Source organism: Perna viridis, chromosome 14 (genome assembly GCF_037379345.1).
Source record: "Perna viridis isolate PV_CMFRI_1.1 ecotype Kerala chromosome 14, ASM3737934v1, whole genome shotgun sequence".
In the NCBI taxonomy this organism is placed as follows: domain Eukaryota; kingdom Metazoa; phylum Mollusca; class Bivalvia; order Mytilida; family Mytilidae; genus Perna; species Perna viridis.
Window position 1 is genome coordinate 11,484,022 of NC_142458.1, and position 25,660 is coordinate 11,509,681.

The 25,660-nt window shown below is 34.3% G+C and overlaps 2 protein-coding genes across 2 annotated transcripts; one reads left to right on the plus strand and one right to left on the minus strand.

Moving 5' to 3' along the window:
- The first annotated feature begins 4,629 nt into the window (after positions 1-4,629).
- LOC148598200 (T-complex protein 1 subunit alpha-like) lies at positions 4,630-15,713 on the plus strand. The gene is made up of 12 exons (XM_088560764.1): positions 4,630-4,716; positions 5,375-5,460; positions 5,995-6,123; positions 6,814-6,911; positions 8,537-8,647; positions 9,891-10,072; positions 10,782-10,908; positions 12,056-12,231; positions 12,679-12,802; positions 13,325-13,517; positions 14,070-14,233; positions 14,948-15,713. The coding sequence occupies exons 1-12, from the start codon at positions 4,644-4,646 to the stop codon at positions 15,153-15,155; spliced, it is 1,671 nt and encodes a 556-aa protein (XP_088416890.1). The 5' UTR covers positions 4,630-4,643; the 3' UTR covers positions 15,156-15,713.
- A 5,723-nt stretch (positions 15,714-21,436) lies between these two features.
- LOC148598201 (large ribosomal subunit protein P1-like) lies at positions 21,437-25,624 on the minus strand. Its single transcript, XM_088559961.1, has 5 exons — positions 25,418-25,624; positions 24,569-24,629; positions 23,605-23,739; positions 22,371-22,430; positions 21,437-21,493 (listed from the first exon to the last, which is right to left on the minus strand). The coding sequence occupies exons 1-5, from the start codon at positions 25,487-25,489 to the stop codon at positions 21,480-21,482; spliced, it is 342 nt and encodes a 113-aa protein (XP_088416087.1). The 5' UTR covers positions 25,490-25,624; the 3' UTR covers positions 21,437-21,479.
- Between the last annotated feature and the right edge of the window lie 36 nt (positions 25,625-25,660).

Genomic DNA, 25,660 nt, shown 5'->3' on the forward strand with positions numbered 1-25,660 from the left:
CACGCATCAAAGTTTGTATTGGCAAAACTAGAATTTGTGTTGTTAGTATCAAAATTAAATTCTATTATTCTATATTTCATCTACTTTAAAGAAGAGCTCCATTTTTCAAATTTTTATTTTATTCTTACAATTAGTTCTGATTTTTTTTTTAATACATACTCACATCTAATTTTATCAATTTTCTTGTTGACCTCATAAAAATACAGGACATGGTTACACTAACCAAAAACAAATCAAAATACCAAAATGTACTTTGTCCTGAGAACATTATTGGTTTCCATGGTAACTTCTATTAAGTCTAGATATTATATGACATCACAAATACTGTGAAAGTACATTTGTTTGTGAGTATCAATTTTCATTTGTCTGCCCCGACTTGACCTTTTATGAGGAACAGAAGTCCCCCCTCCCTTTTGAGATGGAAAATAAGTCATGTTTAGCTATAGTCGTGTAGTACTACGCAATCTATGGATGAAAATCTTGATTTTTGTTCTCTAACATGACAAACAACTTTCATGAAGAATTGCAAGTGAGAAATGCATATTGGGTGTGTTTTACTCATTTTTAACAAAAAATTATCCAATTAATTATAGGAGGTATAAAATACGAATATAAAGGCCAACTCATGTGTTAATGAGTACGACACCATACCTGACAAAAATTAGTCCTATTCTAACATGACAAACAGGACAATTTCTACATCTGAATTGCCCAGGGTATAGATAAATCGGATAATGGTTTTACGTATTGATGACGCCATACTAGAATGACCACAGGATTATAGCTTATCAAAAAGAATAAGAAACATCGTTTAGCAAGATCTGTTGATCTCAGCTTTCCCTTTATAGATAATGTTTTGTCTTAAAATAATCATAGTTATGGGGATTTTCATGCAGACACTATGAAGTCGGCTTCATCTCTTGACATACACTTAGAGATGGGAAGGTGAAATTCGTGACCAAACTGTACGACAAACGCGATGATTTCTCATTGTCAACTTCCCTTTTACCTGTGTCAATTTAACGTACATCCATTTAGAACCGGCGTATGGAGTTTTTTTTTATTATTATTTTTATCTCAACTCATACGTTATGCCAGAATTTGTCAAACTACATGTGGGGTTTTTGTACCGTACGCGTGCTACACCATTTACAGGCTTCTGGTATTAAAGTCATCATTATACATAAGTTTTATGGTCCGTCGTCATCATGAACTCCTGGATCGTTATGGTGTATATATCCATCTGCAACATAGAACCGATTTATTTACCGTGTTATACTTAATTTTCCTTAAAATTCTCTTTTTCTCTACCTCGAACGTGACATTTATGAACACTCAACTCGATGGGTCTTTCTAGAAAACCTAGAGGAGCCTTACTCTACAGGTGCACATGGTCCGTGTTCCCAGTTTTTAATGGAGCCTGGATTTGTTTCTTTGTACGTGTTATTTTTGTTATTTCATGTTCGTTATTGTGTTTTGTTTTTTTTTTACCTGTCTATTCTTTATCCTTGGAATATATTATTTTGATTTCTGCTCGAATCTTGGTTCCCATGATTACTCATATATGTCGTAATATTAGAGGTATAATGTACTCCTTCCGTTGATTATAGAGTATTGAAACTCCTACGCTATACCAGAGCTTAAAATTGACATTTTTACACTTTTTTTCTCAACTGCGTGCGAAACATTATAAGATATTAAGTTTTTTAAAGTCGCCATGTAAAAATATACGGCCATCCTGGGCATGTGGACTGATATGGTGTGTCCTCCATTCAAAATATAAAGTCCCTGCTTTAATATGCACATGCACACAAATGAGAAAATTATGTTAAAGAGTAACCAAGGGAACCAAGGTTATAGCGGTAATCAAAAGAATGTAATCCAGGGACAAAGACCAGACATGGAAATCAGACATACGCAACGAAGAACATATAGTAACTAAAATCATACATACAAATTAACAAAAGCAAATGAGCAACTCGGACTCCACTAAAAACTGGGAGCATGGACCAGGTGCACCGGTATGGTAAGCGTCCTCTGCTTTTCTAGAAAACCCGCCGAGTTGCTTATAAAAAGTCAAGTCCGGGGTAGACAAACGAGGAAAGGAAAACTATGACCCGTTGAATAAATCAGTTTTCATGGTGCAGATGGAAACACCATAACGATCTACGAGTTCATGATGACGACCATAAAACTTCTGTAGTGATGACTTCAATCTTGTAGCAACATAACCCTGTTCCAGAAGCCTATTTGTTAGAGTTCTAGCGCGATACAAAAAGTCTGCGTAGTTTCGGCAAGCTATGGCATAACGTATGAGTTGTGATATGAACACTCCATGCGCAGGTGCTGAAGGGATGTTGCCGCAGAAGAAAGGAAAGTTGACAATTCTGAATGAAAAGTCATCACGTTTGTCGTAAAGTTTGGTCAATAGTTTTCCTTTACCATCGATTTCTAAGTGTAGGTCAAGGTATGAGGCTGACCTCACAGTGTCTGTAGTATCCTTTATCTCAAATTCTTTTGGGTTGATGCGATGCATCAAATCCCCGAAATTAGGATTGTTTAAGACAATACGTCATCTATATAGCGGAAACTGAGATTAAAGGATCTAGCCAAACGATATTTTTTCTTTCGGATCAGATCAGCTATAAAGTCAGCCTCATAAGAGTGAAGGAATAGGTCAGCAAGTAAAGGAGCACAATTTGTTCCCATTGGAATGCCGAACGTTTGTTGGATAACACGTCCACCACACTGGACAAATATGTTGTCGATTAAAAATTCCAGCATTTTGTAAACATCTTCCTCCATATATTTGGAAGATGATTCGGAATTATTTCTTACAAAGTATGAGGAATGTCTACCAAGAATATATATATTTGTATCTAGGTGTACCATCTTTTTTTGGAAAAAACGATGTATAATGTTTTTATATAGAAGTATACAGTGTTGAAAAATCATAGGTTTTAATGTTATTATATTCAGATAATAGTCTTGAACTGATTGTCTCCAAAAGATCTTTCGAATTTTTCAGGATCCACATTGAATTAATACCAATACGGGAGTAACAAGTGTTGTGGTAGGACTGCAGACCCTCTTTGACAGTTGTGAGTATAGAAGTTAAAAGTTTAGAAAGAGGTTTGGTGGTACATTTTGCAGATCCAGCTATGAAACGTTGTTTGTATGGATTCTTGTGGATTTTTGGAATCAAGTACATAGACTGTAAATCACAATCATCGTCCTTGGTAGAGAGACCAGAAGAGGATAGCACAGATTTTCCACAATCTCTTTTTTGGAGAGTGTGGTTGCAGTATAGGTCTTATCACTGCTATTATTTTCTACGTCTACCTCTGATGATAAACATTGGATGTAAAACGTTTTGCATACAAAAACAATGTTGTTTTGGACATTGTCTGCTGGTACGACAACATATTTGTAACATATTAGCAATGTTTTTGCTACACCGGGGGTTTGAAAACTGATGTAGCCTTGGCACTCATTGGCCTACTTAAAACTTTCATATGTTTCAAAAAACGAATGGACTTGAGTAATTAAGTGTTAGTCTATAAAAATCAGAGAGGGGTGACTCATGCATTTCAGAAACCCACCGAGTTCAGTTTTGTTTCCTGTTCAAAAACTGTCACAGATCACATAACCAGTCTTAGTTTTTCATTTCGGGGTTTCGCTTTTGAAATAAAATTTATATAGATTGTATATGAAATTATCACTTTACAAGAATTAACGTTCTTGATTTGGTTTGATGTGGTAGATTTCAGTCCGAGGTTAAGTGTAGTCTTTTCAAAAGTACAGATCTAAATATAAAAAGGGCTATTGTCACATAATAATAGAATATGTAGACCCCTTCCCCTAAAAAAATCAATCCTCTGATCCATGGGTTTTTCTACACCATGAATCACCTTACCATATACAGTGTCTGAATTTTATATGGATTGGTACTTAAATTCTCATTTTCCTACTCTTCTGAATCGGAAAACATTTAAAAAATTAGAATCCTTTACATCCACGTAGCCGTAACACCCGCAATACCCCAGAGTGACCGTCCCGTCTTTATCCACGATTCCAAGCCATTGATTGTTGTACACGCAGTTAAATCTGGACAACGTCTTACTTATAATCTGAATAAACATGCAGTCCTTTATCATTCGATTTGGTTAAAATGGCTATCTTCGGATTGTTAATTATCATTATACGATAAAATTTGCTTCGTTTCAATTTTATTGGTAGTAAATTCCCCCAAAGGACTATGCTAACAGTGGCTAGCTTCCACCATCAATTATACAAATTAATAAAACAAATATGCAGCCTGACTAAAAATTCAACAAATATTTTGTGTTTATGCATAGTATTTTAAAATTTATATAGTGCTTTTTGTGGGAGGGGTGGATGATTTTTAATTGCGACCGGGAGTGTTAGTGGATTTTACAGTTTAAAATTTCCCGCCAAAAAACTTGCCGGTAACTTAATATGATCTATTTCCTTCTCCGTATTTTACTCCATTTTCGAAACAACCTATTCTATAAGTACTAATATTTCTTCAAATCCTTAAAATAAGTTAAATTTAATCAAATTACATTTTTCTATGAAATAACTATTCCGACGAGAATGAACATGTGCATGCACAAACAAACATGGCTGACACCACAACAGCTCTCACCGTCGGTGGAAACAGAACCACAGGACAAACTGTCCGGACACAAAATGGTATTTATATATGTCTCTACGATACTCATAATCATTATCTACAATTTTATATTGATGAAAATTGTATTAAGTTTACAAAATGAAGGAAAATCACTATTTTATCGAAAGCATGACTCGCACATGTTAAGACTTCTCTGGAACAATCCAGAACATTAGCATAGAAACAATATTTTGCACAGTGTATTGGGTCAGATATTTATGATTTTTGATATTTATTTTAATTCAAATAATTTTGTTGTACATAAGTATTCAAGAAGACTTCGACGAATTCTTTGACAAGAATGCACCCCCTTTCTGTCATTAGTCCGAATTTCCTCTGACCCTGCAACCCTCCTCTTTTTTATTTGGATCTTGATATCTCGGGTTGGGGTCAGAATGATGTGCCATACAAAAAGTTGGAGATTTAGCTGTACCGGGGAGTATCACCCTTCAACCGCTTGTAACGACTTTCAAGTTGAAATTGTGCATGTCACACTTACCTAGTTCGACTAAGGAATCATTTTCCTGTATACTGGACATGCACAAAACTAAGTACCAGTGCTTGCTTTTGGCCACCAGTCTGAAGGTCGGGTTTTGCAGTTAAGACAAAAGGGTCTGTTTTTACTTAAAAACGGAAGAAAAATAAATGATTAACTTTTTATTATTATTTTTTTTTCAGTAAATGCAGCATGCAGTATAGCAAATATTGTGAAGTCAAGTTTGGGACCAGTGGGGCTGGACAAAATGTTGGTGGATGATATTGGGGTAAGAAATTGATAGGATGCCATTGTAACGGGAGAGCATGATTTGACTAGCAAAATTATACCTCCGCCACTGAAGATAGAACCCTGGACTGCTTGGTGTCAAATCAGTGGCCAGTAGATTCAGCCAAGTCAAGTAACTGGTTATTTAAATTTAACTTCCCACTACAACGCTGGTAGGCTGTCCTGCCACACTGCCTATACTTCTAGAGTCTTCGTACCAGGAACGACTCTTTAACAACTAGCTCATTAGCTACACAAACCCAGTGGCACCAAATTTATCAGGAGAGCACAATTTGACTCACAAAATTATATCTTGACCATCAAGGTTGAACCCTGACCACTCGGTGATGAGCCAGCAACAAACCGATTCGGCTAAAGAATTGATCCTTTAACCATGTCAACTAACTGACTATTTAAATCTCACTATCTACTTTCCAGTTAATTAGACTTGTACCTCAAGGAACTCGCATGAACTATACATTGAAATGGCCTTATTTTTCTTGATATCATCTTTTTTTTTTAATTACTACTTTAGGATGTCACCATTACCAATGATGGAGCCACAATTCTGAAGTTGCTAGAAGTTGAACATCCTGCAGCTAAAGTGTTGGTAGAGCTTGCTGAATTACAGGATCAAGAAGTCGGTGATGGAACTACTTCTGTGGTATGTGATCGTAGTTTTTCATTTTCCTGCCATAATATTGTCAATGCTGTTTCAGGCAGAAAAAAAACAAAAAAAAACATGTTTATCATATTGCTAAAGGTATATTTAAAAATTGCAAGGCTTTGGAAACAACACATTTTTAACAGTGTACTCTAGGATTTTTTAATGTTACTTCTTTCCATGGGAACTTGGGAGTAGAAAACTCACTTTCATTGAAGAATTTTTGGCTTTACAAGATTTTTATGTAAAAGAAAATGCAAAAAAAAACTTTTAAATTTTATTAATTTTATTATTTCATTCTTTTTCGTTGGGGTCCAATGATACTTCAAGTGCTTGCATGTGTCAAACATTTGTGACTTGTGGTAATGTTTCTCTTACCTTGGCAATATCGTAAAAAAGTCTCCTAGGGCATTATTCCCTCAAGCAAGACAACTTCATCTTGTTTTGATCACGTTACCTATTAACTTGAATCAATTATCTTCCAAGAAAATACAATTCTCAAGAGAGATGAACACTTTTCTCCCACCAATTTTGAGTTCTGAAAATTGAGCGAAGTTTAGAAAATTACATTCTTATTATTTTAGTCAGTAATAAAATATCTAGAAGTAGTACCTCCCATTGAATTGAAATTCTAATTTTGAAGTTTTGTTTCACTTTATCAAAGTTTGTTTTTTTTTATCTCTACCACAGGTGATTATTGCCGCTGAGTTATTAAAAAATGCAGATGAGTTGGTTAACTGTAAAATTCATCCTACTTCAATTATCAGTGGTTACAGACTGGCCTGCAAGTAAGTTTTATTGGGGTATACCTATTGAAGACTTAAGACAATTAGTAAACCAGTCGGTAATCTCGGAGTAGTGTGCTGGCCTGGAGTATGGGAGGTCATGGGTTCAACCCCCAGCCTAGTCACACAGGAGACTTAAAAATTAAGTCAGCTTCACTGCAAAGCATGCAGTATTTGAAGAATAGAGTGATAACTTGTTGGCTGAGAGTAGTCATTTTTTAGGATTCCACTTACCTGTCACCCAGGGCAAGTGAAATTTTGGTATGGGAATGTTATTTATTATGATCTACTTTCCCATTGGCAAGTAAAAAAAAAATTTAATAGGATTTTTTAAGTTGGGAAAGCTTGTTGATCTTCATTTAGAGTATACACATGGACACTGAGTAGGAATTAATGTGTCATGAGTGGGATGCCATGCCTACCTATGGGCTGTTGCTTCTGTGAGCTAGCACAGTAATAATTTGGCTCAGCATGACGGACTAGTACAAAGCAGGGTCTTTTCAAGTGTTAAGCCTCTTGTTTTGAAAGGCATTGAATATCTGGATATGATTATAAAGCACAGTCAATCAAGCCATTAGATACGTAACTGGTATCAAAGCTGGTCGGTTTTACCACTGCCAACAAACTGTGATAGATAGGCTGTTTAATCTATAAATGTCATTAACAAATTTAATAGGCCATTCTTTCACTTCTTTAGCTGTAACATCCCATTCAACTTGCCTGCAGTCTGATACGGTTGATTGTTGGTATATACATTGGGATATAGTGAATGTTGGTTCTCTGATCCTAAATCTTTTATATTATTGAAAGATTTTCTTACAAAGTGCCACACACATGCTAAGTCCGTAAGAATTAGTTGAGATTCTTCTCAAATGATACTTAAAAAGATACATGAGGAAAAAGGTTTGTTTGTTTGTTGGGGTTTAACGTCTGAGCTATATTCAGACTATTGAGGAAAAAGGGAATAACTTAGTTACTTTTTTGATATTGTAAGGAGTTTTTAGTATCTAAAGATTGCAGTTTTTTTTTTTATTTTGACAAGTAAAACACAGAATTTGAATTAATAGTTTTGACATCTGTTTAATTCAGTGTTTTCACTATTATTTCTCCTAAAAGGTCTAATACAAATTTGAACAGGACAAATCTGTTAATTCTTAATTGAGTGATATGTAACTTTTTCCATGTGACCTGGCCAGACAGGTGTTTGAAGCATGCAAATTGGCCTAAAGCCTGTCACTAACGAAAACACTGTAATCATTGATAAAAATGAGTTCAGAAAATATTTATGTAATTTGTGGAGCTGATTCAAAGAGGAATTCCTAGCTATGAAGGCTTTTAAGGTGGTAGACTAGGGTATGGGACATAACTCTTGAAATCAGTGATATGTTTGTATCATATTCAATGTCACCAAAGCTCATCAAGCTTTCCTTTGAAACAGAATGAAATCAATCCAAGTTACTTTGATGCTTACATGAGGTTGATGTAAAATACTAAATACAAAAGTTCCAATGATTTGTAAGAGTTGTGTCCCTTATCCTAGGTCTTCCTCCTTAAACAATCCAGTAACATTGCATGTTGGTAATTTTTTGTTTTGTCATGGTTAAAATTTTTGTCCTTCAATTTTTCAGAGAAGCTTGTAAACATATTCAAAAGCACCTGACCATTAATGTAGATGAATTGGGCAGAGATTGTATTATCAACGCAGCCAAGACCAGCATGTCTAGTAAAATCATTGGACCGTATCCTTTATTAAAATCATTTGATTTGTAATTTTTTTTAGTCATATACATTTTTTTTGGTTTCAGTGAGTTAAAGTAACAGAGACCGTTTGTGGGAAGAAAACTATTCATTTCTTAACAAGCAAATTTTGTTTATTTATCCTCATCTGATTTATTTTGCATTACCATCCAACTTTGAAGGGAAGAATGTTTAACCTACAGATATAATTTCAGGGCCTTGTGCTAACTGCAATGAAATACATGCTACTTTATATGAAGATCTTAGAGGTTTAGTTTTTTTTTTAAATCAAATATAATTATTTTCAGCAAGTTTATTGAAACTTGAGTTTAGGAGCTATTTAATAGGAAAAAACTTCAAAATATTTCTGAAACTTGTCTCTAGATTTTCTTCAAGGTAGTGATATTTATTTGTGTAAAGAGCTTATTTCAACTTTATGTGTATTTATAAAACCAATTCTCTTCCCACACAACTTGCTTTCAGTCTTGTATAGTAGATTGTTGGTATATACAGTGGGATATAGCAAAGTTGGTGCTCTGATCCTAAATCTTTAGCCTTTTCTGAAGATTTTCTTACATTGTACTAAACAGAGTTTAAATCACTTTTCTTTTCATTGCTAGCAATAGATACATATTCAGAGTAATATGTTAACTTAAGAATAACGTCAGTTTTTATACCCTGCCTCATAAAACTGATACCCTCAGAAAAGTTGTGTGTCTGTCAGCTAATGTTTCCAGATGATAACTTGAGAACGAATCAATGATTTAAAAAATTTGTCCAGTTGTTAAGCGCCATAAAATGCAGGTCAAGTTTAATTTTCAGAAAAATCCAAAGTTAGGCCATTTTGAACATTTTCACCATAACGTTGTAGGGCATCAATTGTTGTTCCATTAATGCCCTATTTTTAAAACTGAACTATTTATATAAATTAGATGAGAATAGCACTACCTGACATGTAAATGCCAGCGAAGGATTTGTAACTAATGAACACGCAGAGTGTTGGCACTGTGCCAATTTATCTGGGAGTTCAAATTAGGGATGATTTAGTGCTCAGTGGTAATGAAGTAGAGTATTGTTTTAATGTAAAGCGGAACTTGACCTAGATAGCTAATTAAATCAGTGAGAAGCCTACCTACATTAAAATCAGTATCAGTTGAATTCAGATTGCCATTATACACAAATTTATCAGACCTTTCAACATTCCATTTGTATTCTGTTACAAATTCTTCCTTAAAATAATACCAGTGATGCTGATTTCTTTTCTAACATGGTGGTTGATGCTGCCATGGCAATTAAAACAGCAGATGGTAAAGGGGGTTACAGATATCCAATCAAGGCTGTCAATGTACTGAAGGCCCATGGAAGAAGTTCTAAAGAGAGCAGTTTGGTCAACGGTTATGCCCTGAACTGCACAGTAGCTTCTCAGGGTAAGTAATTTAATTTTTCAAGGGACATAACTGCATTCCATAGCCAGTTGTAAAAGCACAATAGAAACTTAACTGTTGGCTGATTTGATTAGTTGGATACTGAAATGATCTCAATATATCAGGAATAGGTATGATGAATATATTATTAGACATCAACCCCACCTTGATGATAATGTCAGCCCAAGCCCACCCATTGGTCTTCAATGAACGATGAGGAAATCCTCATACCACAGGGCAGACTGCAGCTGGCCCCAAAACATTAAGCTAAGGTAAAGGGAAGGAGTTGCTCCTTTATACTCAACTAACACAAAAAAATAAACTAAAGGTGAAAAGAAACAAGACATACAGAGTTGGTGATTGTTTTGTTTGATGTTCAACAAGTAGACAAATATAAAAGGGGGGATCGACACTGACACTTCTCAGATGAAAGTAGGTTTTAGAAATGTTCTCTTAATAGAACAAATTAAATTAAATATTTTTTCTCGGTTTCCGTCAGTTCTTTTAAAAAGAAAGAACACATATCTGAAAATTTGAGATTTATATATTCTTTACAAAAAAATTAAAACTGGAAATAGACATCTTATATTCCTCTTTATGCAAAATAGTGCTGTTGTTGCTGTATTAGGAAGTTTTTGTTTGCAGAGGTGTTTTGTGGATTCTCCTTAGCTTTTACAAATAAACTATATTAAAAAAATAATATATATTTCAGCTATGGTTAAGAAAATTACTGGAGCCAAGATTGCCTGTTTAGACTTTAGTCTACAGAAGGCCAAGATGAAGATGGGCGTTCAAGTACTCATTGATTCACCAGAATCATTGGATGGTGTTAGACAGAGGTTTGTTCATAAATACCTGCCTTTTTATTATGTGTGTCAATGGTACTGCTAATAATAGTATACCTATGTCTATCTGTCCGTATTGTCCGTTATTGTTCATGAATTATAGCAGCTGTTCAGTGTGTTTCCAGTTCAGGCCAAGTGTATCATGCCCTAATGGCTCAGCTGTTTATCTTGAGACATTTCTCCAGGAGGTTAAAATAAATTACAGCTATGCCATGCTCTTATGGACTTGATTTGGTGTGAACCTGTGATGTTCAAAATATGATGTAGAGACCAAGATAGCTGTGAAACGTAGCTCTAACTATTTTTTTTGTATCGCAAAATCAAAAAAAAAAAGATCAAGAGCTACGATTTCGCAGCCAAGACCAAGAAGACTTGGAAATACCAGGGGTTTGAATTATTGGTGATCCCTGTAGTGTTTTGTAGTAAAGTAACTTTACCAAATTATTACCACTTAAATACAAAATTAAAAAAAACCAAGGGATATTGATAGTTTTCCCATTCAACTTGCCTGCAGTCTGATACGGTAGATTGTTGGTATATACAGTGGGATATATTGAATGTTGGTTCTTTGATCCTAAATCTTTTACATTTTTGAAAGATTTTCTTACACTGCACCAGACAGCATTACTTTGTTCATGTCATTTTACAATAGAGTGAAACCTATGTAATCCAGGCACTTGAATAGGAAATGAGTTAAAATGTATTTAGGGCATGGAAAACCAAATCTTCCTCTATCAAATAAATTGTCCAGACTCCAGAAGAGGTTTAGGTTTAGACAGGCTTCTTTGTAGTTTGATTTATAGAAAGGAAAACTTACTAAGAGGATAGTTAGCCCTGTTGTATACAAATTTTAAATTATCACTCAAAATACCCGTACTTATTTCATGGCCTATTCTAGAGGGAAAAATGAGCAAAAACTTCATGTTTGTGCTCCCTTCTCCCATTTGCCTTTGACGCGGAGAAGTTTTTGTAACTAATAGGTAATATAGACAAAACTGTGCATTTTGTTATTTTTCAAACGGAACTTACCGAAACTTTTTGTCTTCTATGTCTGGATTATACAGTGTAATTTTTGTTGTCATTTTTACCAGTTTTGAATTTCATTCAACGCATCTGAAAGAAAAATTCTTTGTTACTGTAGAGAATCTGACATCACAAAGGAGAGAATAGAGAAGATCCTTTCATCAGGAGCTAATGTGATCCTTACAACTGGTGGTATAGATGATCTATGTCTGAAATACTTTGTTGAAGCTGGTGCTATGGCTGTAAGGCGTTGTAAGAAAGCAGATCTGAAGAGAATAGCTAAAGCCACTGGAGGTATGTGTCGGATTGGTTATTGAAAGTTTCCAATCACAAGATTTCAGCTAAACATATAATAAATGTGGCCATTCATCTATCTAATTGAAGTTAGACCTATCAGTTGTTCTATTCAATCACTGCTTGTTGGATCTAACAACACTCCATTCTACTTTCTGTTTAGTTGACCATTTCAGAATCCTGGGTTTTCCCCCCTTTAATAATGCTTTTAAAATCATGAAAGATGAAATCTGATAGGCTGATCAGAAAGGTAATCCGAACTTAAAATAGAATGGAACAATTGATAATCTAATTTTGATTTAAACACGAACAATCTGTCATTTGAGTCAAGCTTAATAATGAAGACTTTCTTGGTAAGCTTGAGTTTAGGGTTATGATGGCTTGATGTAATTTGTTTTGAATTCTCACTTGAAAGCTATGCTAAATGTGTTTTCCTTTGAATTACAGGTCAGCTTGTATCAACCTTAGCTAACTTGGAAGGAGAGGAATCTTTTGACCCATCATTCTTAGGCCAGGCTGAAGAAGTTGTACAGGAAAGGGTGTGTGATGATGAACTCTGTCTCATTAAAGGGTAAGATATTAAGAATCTTAACACATGTACCAGTCTTAGACCAGATATAAAATATAGGTCACTTCAAAGCAGTTAATTTGTAAGCAAAGAGGTTGAGACCATCATTTGTTATACATGTATATGTACAAATTATGATGTTGTGAAACACACACCGGTATAAAAGATATGAGCCATATTTTTTGTGCATAATTTATACAAGAAAAAAAGCAAATTTTCCCTCTAAACCCATGGATGAAGTATTTGGAAATGTTGTGCCATCAAAAAAAAAAATTTATCTGTCTTCCTCTTTGGTAAGAAATGAAGACTCTCAACACCTCAGTTCAATACAGGAAATCTCAGATACTGGAGTGAAGGTATCATGTTAAAGAACAAGAAAGAATCCTACTCTTGTGTATTCAAGATATTCTGGTCATGTAAATTCATGCTTTTGTTTTTTTAAGTAAAGAAATTTTGTGAATGCTTTTTCGATAAAGTTTGAAGTGTTAACATACAATGATACCTATTTTAATTATTTAATCTCAGAACAAAGGCTAGAAGTGCAGCTTCCATCATCCTGAGAGGTGCTAACGACTTCATGTGTGACGAGATGGAACGATCTGTCCATGATGCTCTGTGTGTTGTCAAGCGTGTACTAGAATCCAAGACTGTGGTCCCTGGAGGTGGTGCTGTAGAGGCTGCTCTATCTATTTACCTAGAGAACTTTGCTACCTCATTGGTATGGTCAATCACATGCATTTCAATTTGTAATTAAATGGTAATGCTTACTATACAAGTCTAATTAGGTTTCTGAGTGACTTAAATAGCTCTCTAGATAGATATCTGATCAACATTATACCAATATATACTACCTAATTACCACAGAACAACTGTGATCTCATGGACACAGTCTGTTCTTTCAAGTTTGAATAGCTTAACATTATGAACTTATATATACTCTAAATTCAGAAGCCCACCTAGATATGTATTTGCGGTTCCATCACGCTATTGCAGATCATTGGTATAATACTTATTTTTTTTATATCAATAATTTGAAATTGTAAAAAGTGAAAATAATTTTTTTTTTTTTTTTTTAACATAAAAAAGATCTTTATTTCCTATTTGCATTATTACCTTTTATACTTTCTACCAGTTTCAAAATTAATGATGAATCTATCATAGAATTATGATGTATTTATTTTGGACTTGATTATGAATCATTTTTGTTGTTACCATTATGTATTTGATAAAAAAGATTGATGATTAATAAGTCTTGCCTTTTCATTTTCAGGGATCACGAGAACAGCTAGCTATAGCAGAATTTGCCAGATCTTTACTGGTCATACCTAAACAATTAGCTGTTAATGCTGCCCAGGATTCTACTGATCTTGTTGCTAAACTCAGAGCCATCCACAACAAGTCACAGACCAGTAAAGATCACTCTAATCTCAGATGGTAGGCATTAACTGAAAGCAGTCATTTCCTTGTTAATTTTCAGGAACTAGTCTGAATTGACACTTTAAATGAAAAACTATACTCTTTGAAATTTTTCGACCTAGCCTTAATCTGCACTATCAATGGGAGACTATACACCATTCCATTAGCCCAAAACAATGACAACTACTCATCACTCACTAGCCTGACATAATTTTTTTTAAGACTATTTCACAAGACACTTAGCTACTGGTTAGTAGCTTTAATACAAGCACCACACTTGTTAAGTTCATCAATTGTTTAGCCTCAGCCTTCTTGTTGAATGTGATGGGTCTGATTTTAAGACTTAAAATTTGGTAGTTGTTAAATGGGATGTACACAGCATATTGATAAATGTTTGCTGAAAAAAAAAAACTGCTATTGAATATTTGCACTGGTAATACTAATGGTATTTTTGCTGAATTTCATTTGTGAGGACTCAGATTTGGTACTTGAACACTTACCTATAAGGAAACTTTTCACAATTAGAACAGAAATGTTGAATCCATATTTGTTTTCTGATTTTCTAAATATACTCCATATTAAGAAGGCTTGGGTGACCCTAGCTTCCTGTTAAATCTTTCTATACTTGACCATATGTTTGGGCATGGGGTTATCACTTACAGGCATTGATTGACTCACAGATATCTTCTTTCATGGTTTTTATGTAAGCTAATCTATCTATCTTCATTGTAGGATTGGTTTAGATCTGTATGAGGGATTAGTGAGAGACAACAAAGAAGCAGGAGTCTTAGAACCAGCAATTTCTAAGATTAAATCACTTAAGTTTGCCACTGAAGCAGCCATTACTATCCTTAGAATCGACGATATGATCAAATTGTCCAAAGAGGGAGAGGGAGGTAACTCCTACCAGGATGCTTTACGGTCTGGACAGCTTGGTTGATAGACAAGTTTATTTATAGGTTTTATTAAATTTTGACGATGTCACTATTGTGTAAATGAGATACTGCGAGTTCCATACTTAATACAGAAAAGTGCTGAAAATGAACACACTATTTATTTATATGATATTATATTTGAGGATATTGTGTTGTCAAAATGGTATTTATAGTAGCTGCTTTTGTTATTTGAGCATCAAAAATGAGGAATGCAATTTAAAAAAATAAATGCTAAAAATTATTTTGCATACAATATTTCTTGATATTATTAAGGTGTTTTATCTGAGACACTAGTCTTTAAAGAAATTTGGCAGTAATTGTATTGGGAGAATTGATAAATGGTTTGGGATTCCTTTTGATTCCTATTACACTAATAATGTGTCCTTAGCCCTTAATGCTGAAGTCATATATCAATGCACAAATTCATTTCTAATCTTTTAAATTGTGTTTAGAAGATTCATTAGAACATGTAACGTCTGCATTTATCCAAGTATTGTTTATGATCAATTTTCATCTGTGATGTGTGAGAGCTTTTGTATGTCAATAAAAATTTTCTACAATAATACTGTTGTCACTATGTACATGTATGTTATGCAGTTGGTTGGCACTTGAATATTTCTTCATATATTTATTGGCCCTTACATGTCCAAGATTCAAGTAGCCATGAAACATAGTGCCTATGAAAAATATGTCAATTTGCTGTTGCAATTCGCAGTGCAGTTCTTTAATCTTTGTTGCTTTTTTTTTTTATTGCCCCTTGTGACACATCGTGAGGGGACATGGAAATGCCAGGCATCTGTCCGTCTGTCCGTGTTTTCCACACTTTCTTTTGTTATGCTTTTACCAAATGAGTTTGTTTTTGGCATGTGTCCTTATTATGAAGAGTTACAGGTTAAGTTCGACTTTGGTTAGGGTTGAATGAATATACAGTTTTCCGTACTCTTTTTTTGGAGGGGGACATTGTAACACTGTTCTTTTATTATTATCATTATTATTATTACAGTCATTAATATAGTTAACTTCGTGTAATAATGTTGGTCTTACCTTGATTTAAATGGCCCTCACCCAATGATTTAAACTAAGATTCAGACGCATGTACACAGGCAAATATTTTTCACATGAAATTCATGTGAAATTCACATGATTTTCATGTGAAATTTGCTAAACAGGAATTTCATGTGAACATTTCGTGTGAATTTCATGTGAAGGCTCCATTCACCCAAATTCACGTGAAAATCATGTGAAATATTTTTGTCTGTGTACCTATAAATGATAGAAAGTTAAATTTCTCAGACATTTTGTCCGGTAAGTTTCTAACAACAAAGGAAATTCCTTTTCTGTTCCTTAAAGTTCACTATATTATTTGCTGTAATGAAGGCCATCTTAAAAATTGTTGAATATCTTTGCATTTTTCTGTCCAAAAATGTTTTTGTCAGCTTTTTAGTTCAAATGTATAGAGAATATGATGCAATTGAACATGTTTAGCTCAAGAAATTTACTTTTTTTACTGAAAAGTTCATTAGATGTTAACAACACTGAGGACAACTTGAATCCTTAACACATTTTGTTAGTTAAAAAAAAATCTGTTAACTATCCAAAACACTTTTGCCACAACCACATAGCTTGAAACAGTCATGTCAACTCAATACAATGAACATACTTCAAAAAATATATTTATCTCCCATGAATAAGACTGGAAGGGTTATATTTTTACTTTGCAAAGGGTACACCTTTTGTTTCTGTCTTGAACCACTTGGCATGTACAAACAGTACATGGTTCAACCTCTGTTGTCTTATCAAGCAGCACTTAGTGGAACATTCAGGCTTTCAAGCGGGACATTATTTTGCAAATTTTCCAAATAAAAGCAGAAGAATCCCCAAAAAGTCTTATTTTTGTTGAGAAATTCCTTATTTTTTGAATTGTAAAACTTTTCAATACCGGTAGTAAATTCCCTTTATATTGTTTGTATTAATGGAATCTAGCTTAGTATACTCTCAGAAAATGAATATTATGATCAAATAAACACATCAGAAGACATTTTGGTGGTCATTAGCAGTTCACGGCATTCTTTGGGCCCATAGTAGTTCTAATGCTGAATACAACTGTTGATGGCCACTGACATAATCATCTGGGTTGATTAATAGCTTTTATATTGTTGTTTTTGGTCAGTGGTAATTAACTTGTTTTTCTTTTAGTATTATAATTGAAAAAGAATGAATGGCATCCGATATTTTTGTGTTAAAAGCCCTAAAAATCCTAAATTTAGCCCTTATTTTTTTTAAATTTGGCCGTGAAAATAGCCCTTATATTTTTGGACAAAAAGTCACTTGAAAGCCTGAAATTTTTAAATGGATTTTGATAAGGTTTCTTAAAAATACGGAAGCGTCAACAATGGAATGATACACATGCGTAGATATAAAAAAAGCATGGCTTAAACAGAAGATCTACCTACATAATGTAGCGAACTGGATAAAAAGATTACACATGAAAACTAAAAATAAGAGAAACAAGACGATTCACGAACAACCTAAAGCACTAGCAGTATGAGACTTACGTTTTCCTATCTAACTGTACAATATCAAGCACTCTCCATAATTGCAATGAAATTATTAGTGAATAGTGGCTTAGAGATAGACACAACATTCGAGCTAGATATTGGTTTAAATTCAGATTTAGAATTGAGTATTAGACGCAGACGTTTCTAACACGGAATGAAAGCGGTAAAAGAAGTTGGAAATAGAAGATCCAAGCAAACTGTCAGATGCATCATATAAAAAAAACACGCAAGAGATGGTTTTTTTTATGAATTTTAAGATAAATTTTGGACCTTGTAAACCCAACCCAATACAAAATGTTAACATCAGCTTTGATTCGTTAGGCCCGATGGAAGTTGATAGGAATCAAATTGAAAACAAACATGACCTATAACCGAAATAGACAATAATTAAGATTTAGTACATCATGTTCAATTTCGACACGTCATTGACTCAAATTACGCAAAGGGTCTTGACAATTTTCTTTAGAACCAAAGCCGAGAATGGCATAATTAAAAATCACGTCCGTCCTAACATGTTTTGATATTAGTACAAGGTAACGAAAATAGGCTCTCCCTTGACTTCTTTGATACAAAATTTTAGTTTTCAATACAAATCGGGGTATAAGTTCACAACTGAACTATTTTCTAATAAACTCTATGCAGTGAAGGGTGGAATGATGAAATACTGTGATAAAGTCCACTCTGTATCTGGAATGGTGTACTCTTCTAGTAGCTTTTCCTGAAGTTTGATTTTTTTACCTGGTACACTACACTTCCACATGACGAGCTAAAACAGGTTTGCTTGATCTTATACATTGATGTTTCTATACAAAACAGGGGTCTAGAATATATGTTCATCTAGTATCCGGTGAAAAAATAGGAAAACTGAGCAAAGCTGACTTGGTGATACCCCGTGAAAGCACATGGAATATCCAATAAATAATTTAAGCATTCAGATGGAAAAATAGAAGGTGCACAATGGCATCATGTAATAAATAATCTGAGTAAGTTACACCAAATACCATTCAGGAATTTACGAGGGGTTGTAGATTAGAAGAGGGCCACCAATGGTCGACAAGTGGTTTGCATCAGGACACACCACAAGTTATTTTGATGGAAAACAAAATAAAAATGGGCACGTGCAATAGCATCATGCAGACCGAGATCAGTTGTTTTGTATGTATAGCACATTACTGTGAATGGTTAATTTAAGAGGTAGATATTTTAAAGATAACTCGGGTGATCCTACATGCAAACGCAGTATATGTACATTCAACAAGGATGAAATCCTAGCTAATCACAAGTCCTTTATGGCCTTATTGAAAATCCCTTCAAGTGAAAAGTCTGGGGACTTAATAGTACCTTATTTGAACTGGATTCTGAAACTACATAAAAATCCATAAAAGCAAATTACATAGCAGGATCAACGATATGTTCAACTAAAGAGCTGAAAATGTGGGTTATCTGCCCTTGAAATGTTCATTTTCAGTGCTTTTCATTGAAATTACAATTCAATTTACCAACATATGAAAAGTCCTATTTCCCCGCAGGATTCTAATGGTGCAAATAATCTAATTGCAGTTTCAAAATGTTTTTTTTTATATTACCATACTTCACCCTCCGCCTGATTCTTACAGAGACTGACACTCAAATGCAAGAATAGTAGTTATCACACATTTGGTTTTTTTAGACGACGGTTCTACACAATTTACCACTACAAAACAAAGACAAAAGTTGCTGCACAGAGGAATACACAAGAGGAACAGGCGATCTCTACACGCCAACATTTTTGTCAGTATTTGAGGGACAATATTGGCATTCCGATGTGCACTAATTGTGCCCCTCTCCTTACCGACACATATCTTGTGGACAGGAGTCCATTCAAAATCTTGTGAAAGACAAAAAACCGCCCACCATTGACTTCGAGAAAAGGGCTTTGGACCAAATTAATGCAAGGTTATAAGAAAATAAGTCTCTTATCCTGCCTGAAAAATAGTATTTCATACATCTATATCTTATTGAAAAATATTCCTGACAACCGATTATACATAATGGATTTTCAAATTAATTTTCTGTATTTTTACTAGTCTATGAACTTGACGTACTAATACCAACCCTACCCATGCAGCTTGTTGATCCCTGTACATTTGGGGACAAATGTGGACTTTCGATTAATATTGGACACAATTTTATGGTAGATAGGCTAAGTATGCAGCCATTTATAAAAACCCCTACTCCATATAGGAATCACTGTTTTTTTGTTGACAACACAATAACCGAATATGGCTGATCACTGACAATATGCACATCTCCACATGGCAATCCATCACTCCTTTTGAGTTTCATAATCCTAGCCTGCAAGTCCTTCAGTTTTCGACAACGCATCGGACCAAGTTTTGCTGAAAAAATGCTGGAGTTCCAACGGCCACGAACTCTATCAATTCATTGTTGTCCAACTATAAATTCCTGACAATATGGTAGTTCAACACCCCATCAAGTTTCGTAATTCTGCAAGTTGTTGAGGAGTTGCAGACAATCTTTGTCAGAATTCCTGACAAAATGCACATTCAAATATATGTCCTATCAGGGCCACTGCGGTGGTTTCCATCCTGCTATTGCCATTTGTTAATCGGACTTTCTTTTCGACTACTGCCTAGATTTTAACAGTTCGGGTGTTCATTTTAATACAATAAATCAAATCATCTCATTTCAAGAAATTTCAATACATTTCATATAATTTTTACCTCAAAATACTGACACTAAAAAAAAGAAAGGAATCCCTTTCTGCATTTCACCTTAAGTTTTGATAATTTCACGAGTCTATCATGGCTCCACTGGGAAAAAACCAAAGCCAGGTCCATAGATGACCGACTGCACAATAAAATAAATTTTTGGGGATATTATAAATGACCAACAGTTGAATCAATTTTCTTTTGCGCCGCACCATATTTGTTAATCACATTGTTACCGCCTTGACCTAAAATGAAGAGAAACTCAACAGGTGTGCATAGAAAGGAGAGAATGCTTACCCAACACATGCTTTGGTCCTCCGATATCTCCAGTTTAGTGGTGACCAGGTTGCTGTTTGAAATTAAGATTCATTTTCATGGATCTTTTTTTGTCAAATTAGATTACTTGTGAACATCAATTTCCTGGTCTAGACTATTGAATTACCATCACTTCATAAATATGAATATAGAAATTTGGACTGAACTAATCATATATATAGCAGACCCGATTTTCCAAGGACAACAAAGATTGGATAGTAAAAAAAAAAACTCATAATGGCAATATGTTCATTTGGAAGGAAATCAGATCATTGTCAATGAACACTCGTTTTTTAGTTGCATGTTAAAACTGTTAAATATGTTTTAAGTGGAAACAAAATACTGGTGTTGCATTTAAAACCACGTTCAATTCAACCATATCTGTTAAACCTGGAAAGCTGACACATACTGTACAAGCAAATACAACAAATATATCAGCATTTCCAACACAAGCAGAGATACACATTGCAGACAAGTGCAAGTGTAATAATTGGAGGTATAAAAATTTAGGCTACCAATGGTTTTTCTATTTTTTGTTTCCAGAATATTGACACCTGGTGTTTTTCTTATATAAATGTATGGATATGAAGGAAAATTCATAAGCATGTTTAAGATGAATTCTTTCTTTTTGTAGTAAGAATTGAGGCAGTCTAATGCCAGCTGTAGCATGACATCCCAAAATTTAATGATATACACAAATAATTCTTTTCTTTTTTTATTTTATTAAGTCTTTAGTCCTAGTTCTTTAGTCAAACAGACCTGAAAGAAGACAAAAATCATTCATTACATATGGAGCTCCGTAATTACACAATAATTCAGCCAGGATTTTTTTCATCCCTCACTGTTTCGAGTTATCTAAGCCCATACATGCCAAGAATATAGAACCAACAATACTTATATTAAATTTGTTAAATTTAAACCAGCAGTCATGGTGAAATTTGTCGGACATCACTGGTACTTTCAGCAGTCGGTCCGGGAAAATTTGCGTGATTTCCGGACCAGATGGCCGCTATGTTTTTTTTTTTTTTAAATTAGACATGCCTCAACCGGAACTTCCAGTTTAAAGATGGCGTCCGAATCGAGGCAAATTTTAATTGGATCAGAGAAATGATTCCTGCTTTAGTATGTAAGGATGCCATCCCTGAAAAGCCCTTAAAAAGGAAGCTTACTGATGCAGAGGTTAAAACTTGTCAACAGGAATATGAGGAAAAAACATAAAATGAGTATTAATCCAGGATGTAAAGTTGGCTGTCCATGGCTGCCTCTAGAAAATGATCTCCTAAGGTCCGGCAGATAATTGTTCCGTCAGCAGATTTTGTTAGGTTGCCAGACCAAATGTCAGGCAGGTTGAAAAATGATTTCGCTAGGTCTGAACCAGTAGTCCAAATCAAAATATTTATTGGCCCATAAAAAATTCCACTTACAAGCCATTAATATGGATATAATTATTCACTAACTTACGATTTGGGCCTGTGATCATAAGGTACCATAACGATTGTGAACAATTCTTTGAAAGTTAAGATATGTTTCCAAGTAAATAAGAGTAAGACAGATACTCAATAAAGTTGCACTATAGCATACAACATCTATGGACCTTGAAATATCTATAATTCCATAGAACATAAATAATACATACCAAAGCCCATGTCTTCATCTGACTCTTCAGATTCTTCCTTCTTTGCCTCCTTCTTCTCTTCTATAAAATTCATTTAATAATATTTAATTTTCAACTAAGAATGATAATCTGGTCAGTGTTTGCATAAACATGAATTTCTGCATTTTTCACACAAAAAAATATAAACGCATACAATTCTGAGCGTACATTGTGTTATTCTCACCCAGATATTTAATGAGTAAATTTGCAATGTCAGATTTGTCTGTTTCACATATTGCCGGTTCTGTCCCCATAACAGATTCTTTTTTTATCTAACACATTTTCCTGAAAAGGTTTTTGACATCGCCAGGAAGCAGGAAGTCAGAAGTTCTTGTTCCACTTTCATTTCAATTCTAACAGAATTTCAAAAAATAGCGGCAATGGCTGGGCAAGTATGATAATTTTTTGATTTTGTCAAATCAAAACCGTTGATCTATTTTTAGAGTCAAACAGGTGATTAGTACAAGTAACAAAACACTTGGATTAGTAAACAAAATAATCTATTGTCTTTTGTGTATTCAATTAGAACTAGAAAAACCGTGTTTGGCAAGAAAAATATCACTAAGAGAAACAAATACATTATAATACATGCAATAAATGCGATCACATATAAATAAAAACAACCATTGATGCTAACCTGTGAAAAAATATGCTGACCACATTTTAATGAACTGCACACTAATTTTCATGCCAATTTTTAAACACCTACCACGACCACTGCTGATGACAAGGTACCCCCCAACAACTCAATTTTTAAAGAGAGAAAAACGAGAGACAAAATTCAATGAATAGTAATTCATGATGATCTGGTGATAAGGTACCCGAAGAGTATCCTTTTTCAAGTGAGAAGGAATGATATTTAATGAAAGGTTAATTCATACAATACACATTTACATCTTTACTCATTTAATCTTTCTGTTTGAAAACTGTTAGTGGAGATCTAAGCTTTAAATCCAATTGAGTGACTGGTTTTAGGCCTTCTCACATAGACATAAGTCATATTCAAAATGAAACTGTTGTTAACATATTTATTTTCCTAGTAGAAAAAAAAAGCCTTACAAATTGTACCAACAAAATTTATACCTAGTACTAATTATCGTGTATCATATTCTAAAACCATATTCACTTGACTAAATCCACAAAATTATGAATATATTTACATCAGATACAATCAGTATCAAGCACAAGTATTTATCTTGATGCATGTAAATCATACCTTTCTTGGCATCACCACCAGCAGCCGCAGCAGGGGCGGCAGCAGCAGCAGCAGCTGGAGCAGCTCCTACACCACTGCTGATGTTGGTAATCAAATCCTTGACATTGACACTTTCCAAAGCCTTAGCAAAAAGACCTACAAAATATACGTTGAAGTCAGATCACGAGAGTAATCAAGGGAACAAAGGTTATAGTGGTAATCAAAAGAATGTAATCCTGGGACAAAGACCAGACATGGAAAACAGACATACACAACAAAGAACATAAAGTAACAAAAATCATACATACAAAGTAACAAAAGCAAATGAGTAACTCGGACTCCACTAAAAACTGGGAACATGGACCAGCATGAACAAAAGCAATCAAATCAGGTTATACAAATAGAGGCAAAATAGAGTATGCAAGTCTTGTTCTGGTTTTCTTTTCTTCACCGGAATTTCCGACGTAGAACGTATTGAAAACCAAAGACCGGTCTACATATAATTGTTTACTTCTTGGTACTCGAAACGCTGTATAACAAAGCAAATTCTTCTATTCTATGTTTTTTCTTAATACCTTTATCGTGTAGAAATAAATATTTGACATTTTTATCGATATTTTTTTCTTACACCAAAAGATGTTTTGCCTTTAACACTGAACTCAATACTCTCTAAATGACTTATCTCCATGCTTTGAATGGTAGACTAGGACCCTTTCTCGTGAAATCACGGGGTCACATGACGAGACTTACATACCCTATTAAGTTAACAAGATTTCAATGTTTTCACAATGTGTAAAAACCATGTTTAGTCTGACAGGGCTTTTAGATTCAGTTAAAAAAAAAAAAAAAAACTTATGGCGACACAAAATGTTAATATTGTTAGTAGCACAACAGGGCCTAATCTAGACATGGATGACAATAAGAAGTTCAAGTAAATTAGTAATAATACTGACATTTCTGTCAATGTAATCTAGTATCGTCTTACCTGGCCAGTAAGGTTCAACATTGACACCAGAAGCCTTAAGGATTGTCTTCAGTTTGTCAGCCTACAAATAGTGAAATTGAAATTAAAAACTAAAACAAATGAACTAACTAACATACAGTAATCAAACATGTTTTTCTGAAACCAGTTAAGAAGCAGAAACTGGTGAAATTGGAAGTAAAAGATGAAAGTCTGAAAAAGGGTGAAATTCTGCTTGAAAGTGGAGACAAAACAACCAAGTATAATTCTGAGCATTGCATGCAAGGTTAATGACAAATGATCAGTGACAAAGGGAAGCATATTGGACAGGCCCACTGAAAAGGGTCAATGAAGTGAATTAAAAGTGAAAGTAGCCTTTAAATTGAAATTAGAATATGCAACACAAAAACCAAGACTAGTAGCTAGATCTGGTACACAAAATTATAAAGAAAAAGGACAACCATTTACTTATCCCATCATCCCTTTTTCAATGTTTTAATAAACCTAAGTAAAGTGTAGAAGCACAATGCTGCATTACAGGCTGTGCTAACTCGTATTAAAGATGAACATAGTTTTAACATATGACGCTATAATTCCCCAATGTAACACTTTAACAATTACATGTATCTGTAATTCAAGTGACCGAAATCATGAAATATGATCATATTCACGCATGACTTTTATGAGTGTGTACCTTATTACACTTCTATTCTACGTTTCGATGGTTAAAAAACACAGAAACCAAAATGTAGACTGAAAACTCATATTACACTGCAAGCACTATTTCAATACTTGGTGACGTTACAAATAAGAACAATCAAAAAGAAAACTCAAAAGTGAAAGTAGAATTTCACATGGTAGTAGGGCAATTACCGTGATGGCTACTTCATCATCAGCCAGAATAAGGGCTGCATAAACGCAGGCAAGTTCGTCCTTAGATGCCATTCTTCAGGTTGGAAATGTTTCAAACGTGGATGTTATGTAAAATGAAGTGTAGGTCGCCGATTGGCCTTAGCTTTTACAAGAACACCACACTTTATTTTCAGCAATTGTGTGAAAAGGACGGAACCGGAAGTGTAACCTCTGCACAAAAATATCCAAAAATGATTAACATAT

Excerpts from the sequence above, each read along its gene's own strand:
- LOC148598201 (XM_088559961.1), bottom strand. The coding sequence starts at position 25,489 with ATGGCATCTAAGGACGAACTTGCCTGCGTTTATGCAGCCCTTATTCTG. Across the intron at positions 24,630-25,417 it reads ATGATGAAGTAGCCATCACG|GCTGACAAACTGAAGACAAT; the intron begins GTAATTGCCCTA and ends CACTATTTGTAG. Across the intron at positions 23,740-24,568 it reads TGTTGAACCTTACTGGCCAG|GTCTTTTTGCTAAGGCTTTG; the intron begins GTAAGACGATAC and ends TATATTTTGTAG.
- LOC148598200 (XM_088560764.1), top strand. The coding sequence starts at position 4,644 with ATGGCTGACACCACAACAGCTCTCACCGTCGGTGGAAACAGAACCACA. Across the intron at positions 6,912-8,536 it reads GGTTACAGACTGGCCTGCAA|AGAAGCTTGTAAACATATTC; the intron begins GTAAGTTTTATT and ends TCAATTTTTCAG. Across the intron at positions 10,909-12,055 it reads TTGGATGGTGTTAGACAGAG|AGAATCTGACATCACAAAGG; the intron begins GTTTGTTCATAA and ends TTGTTACTGTAG.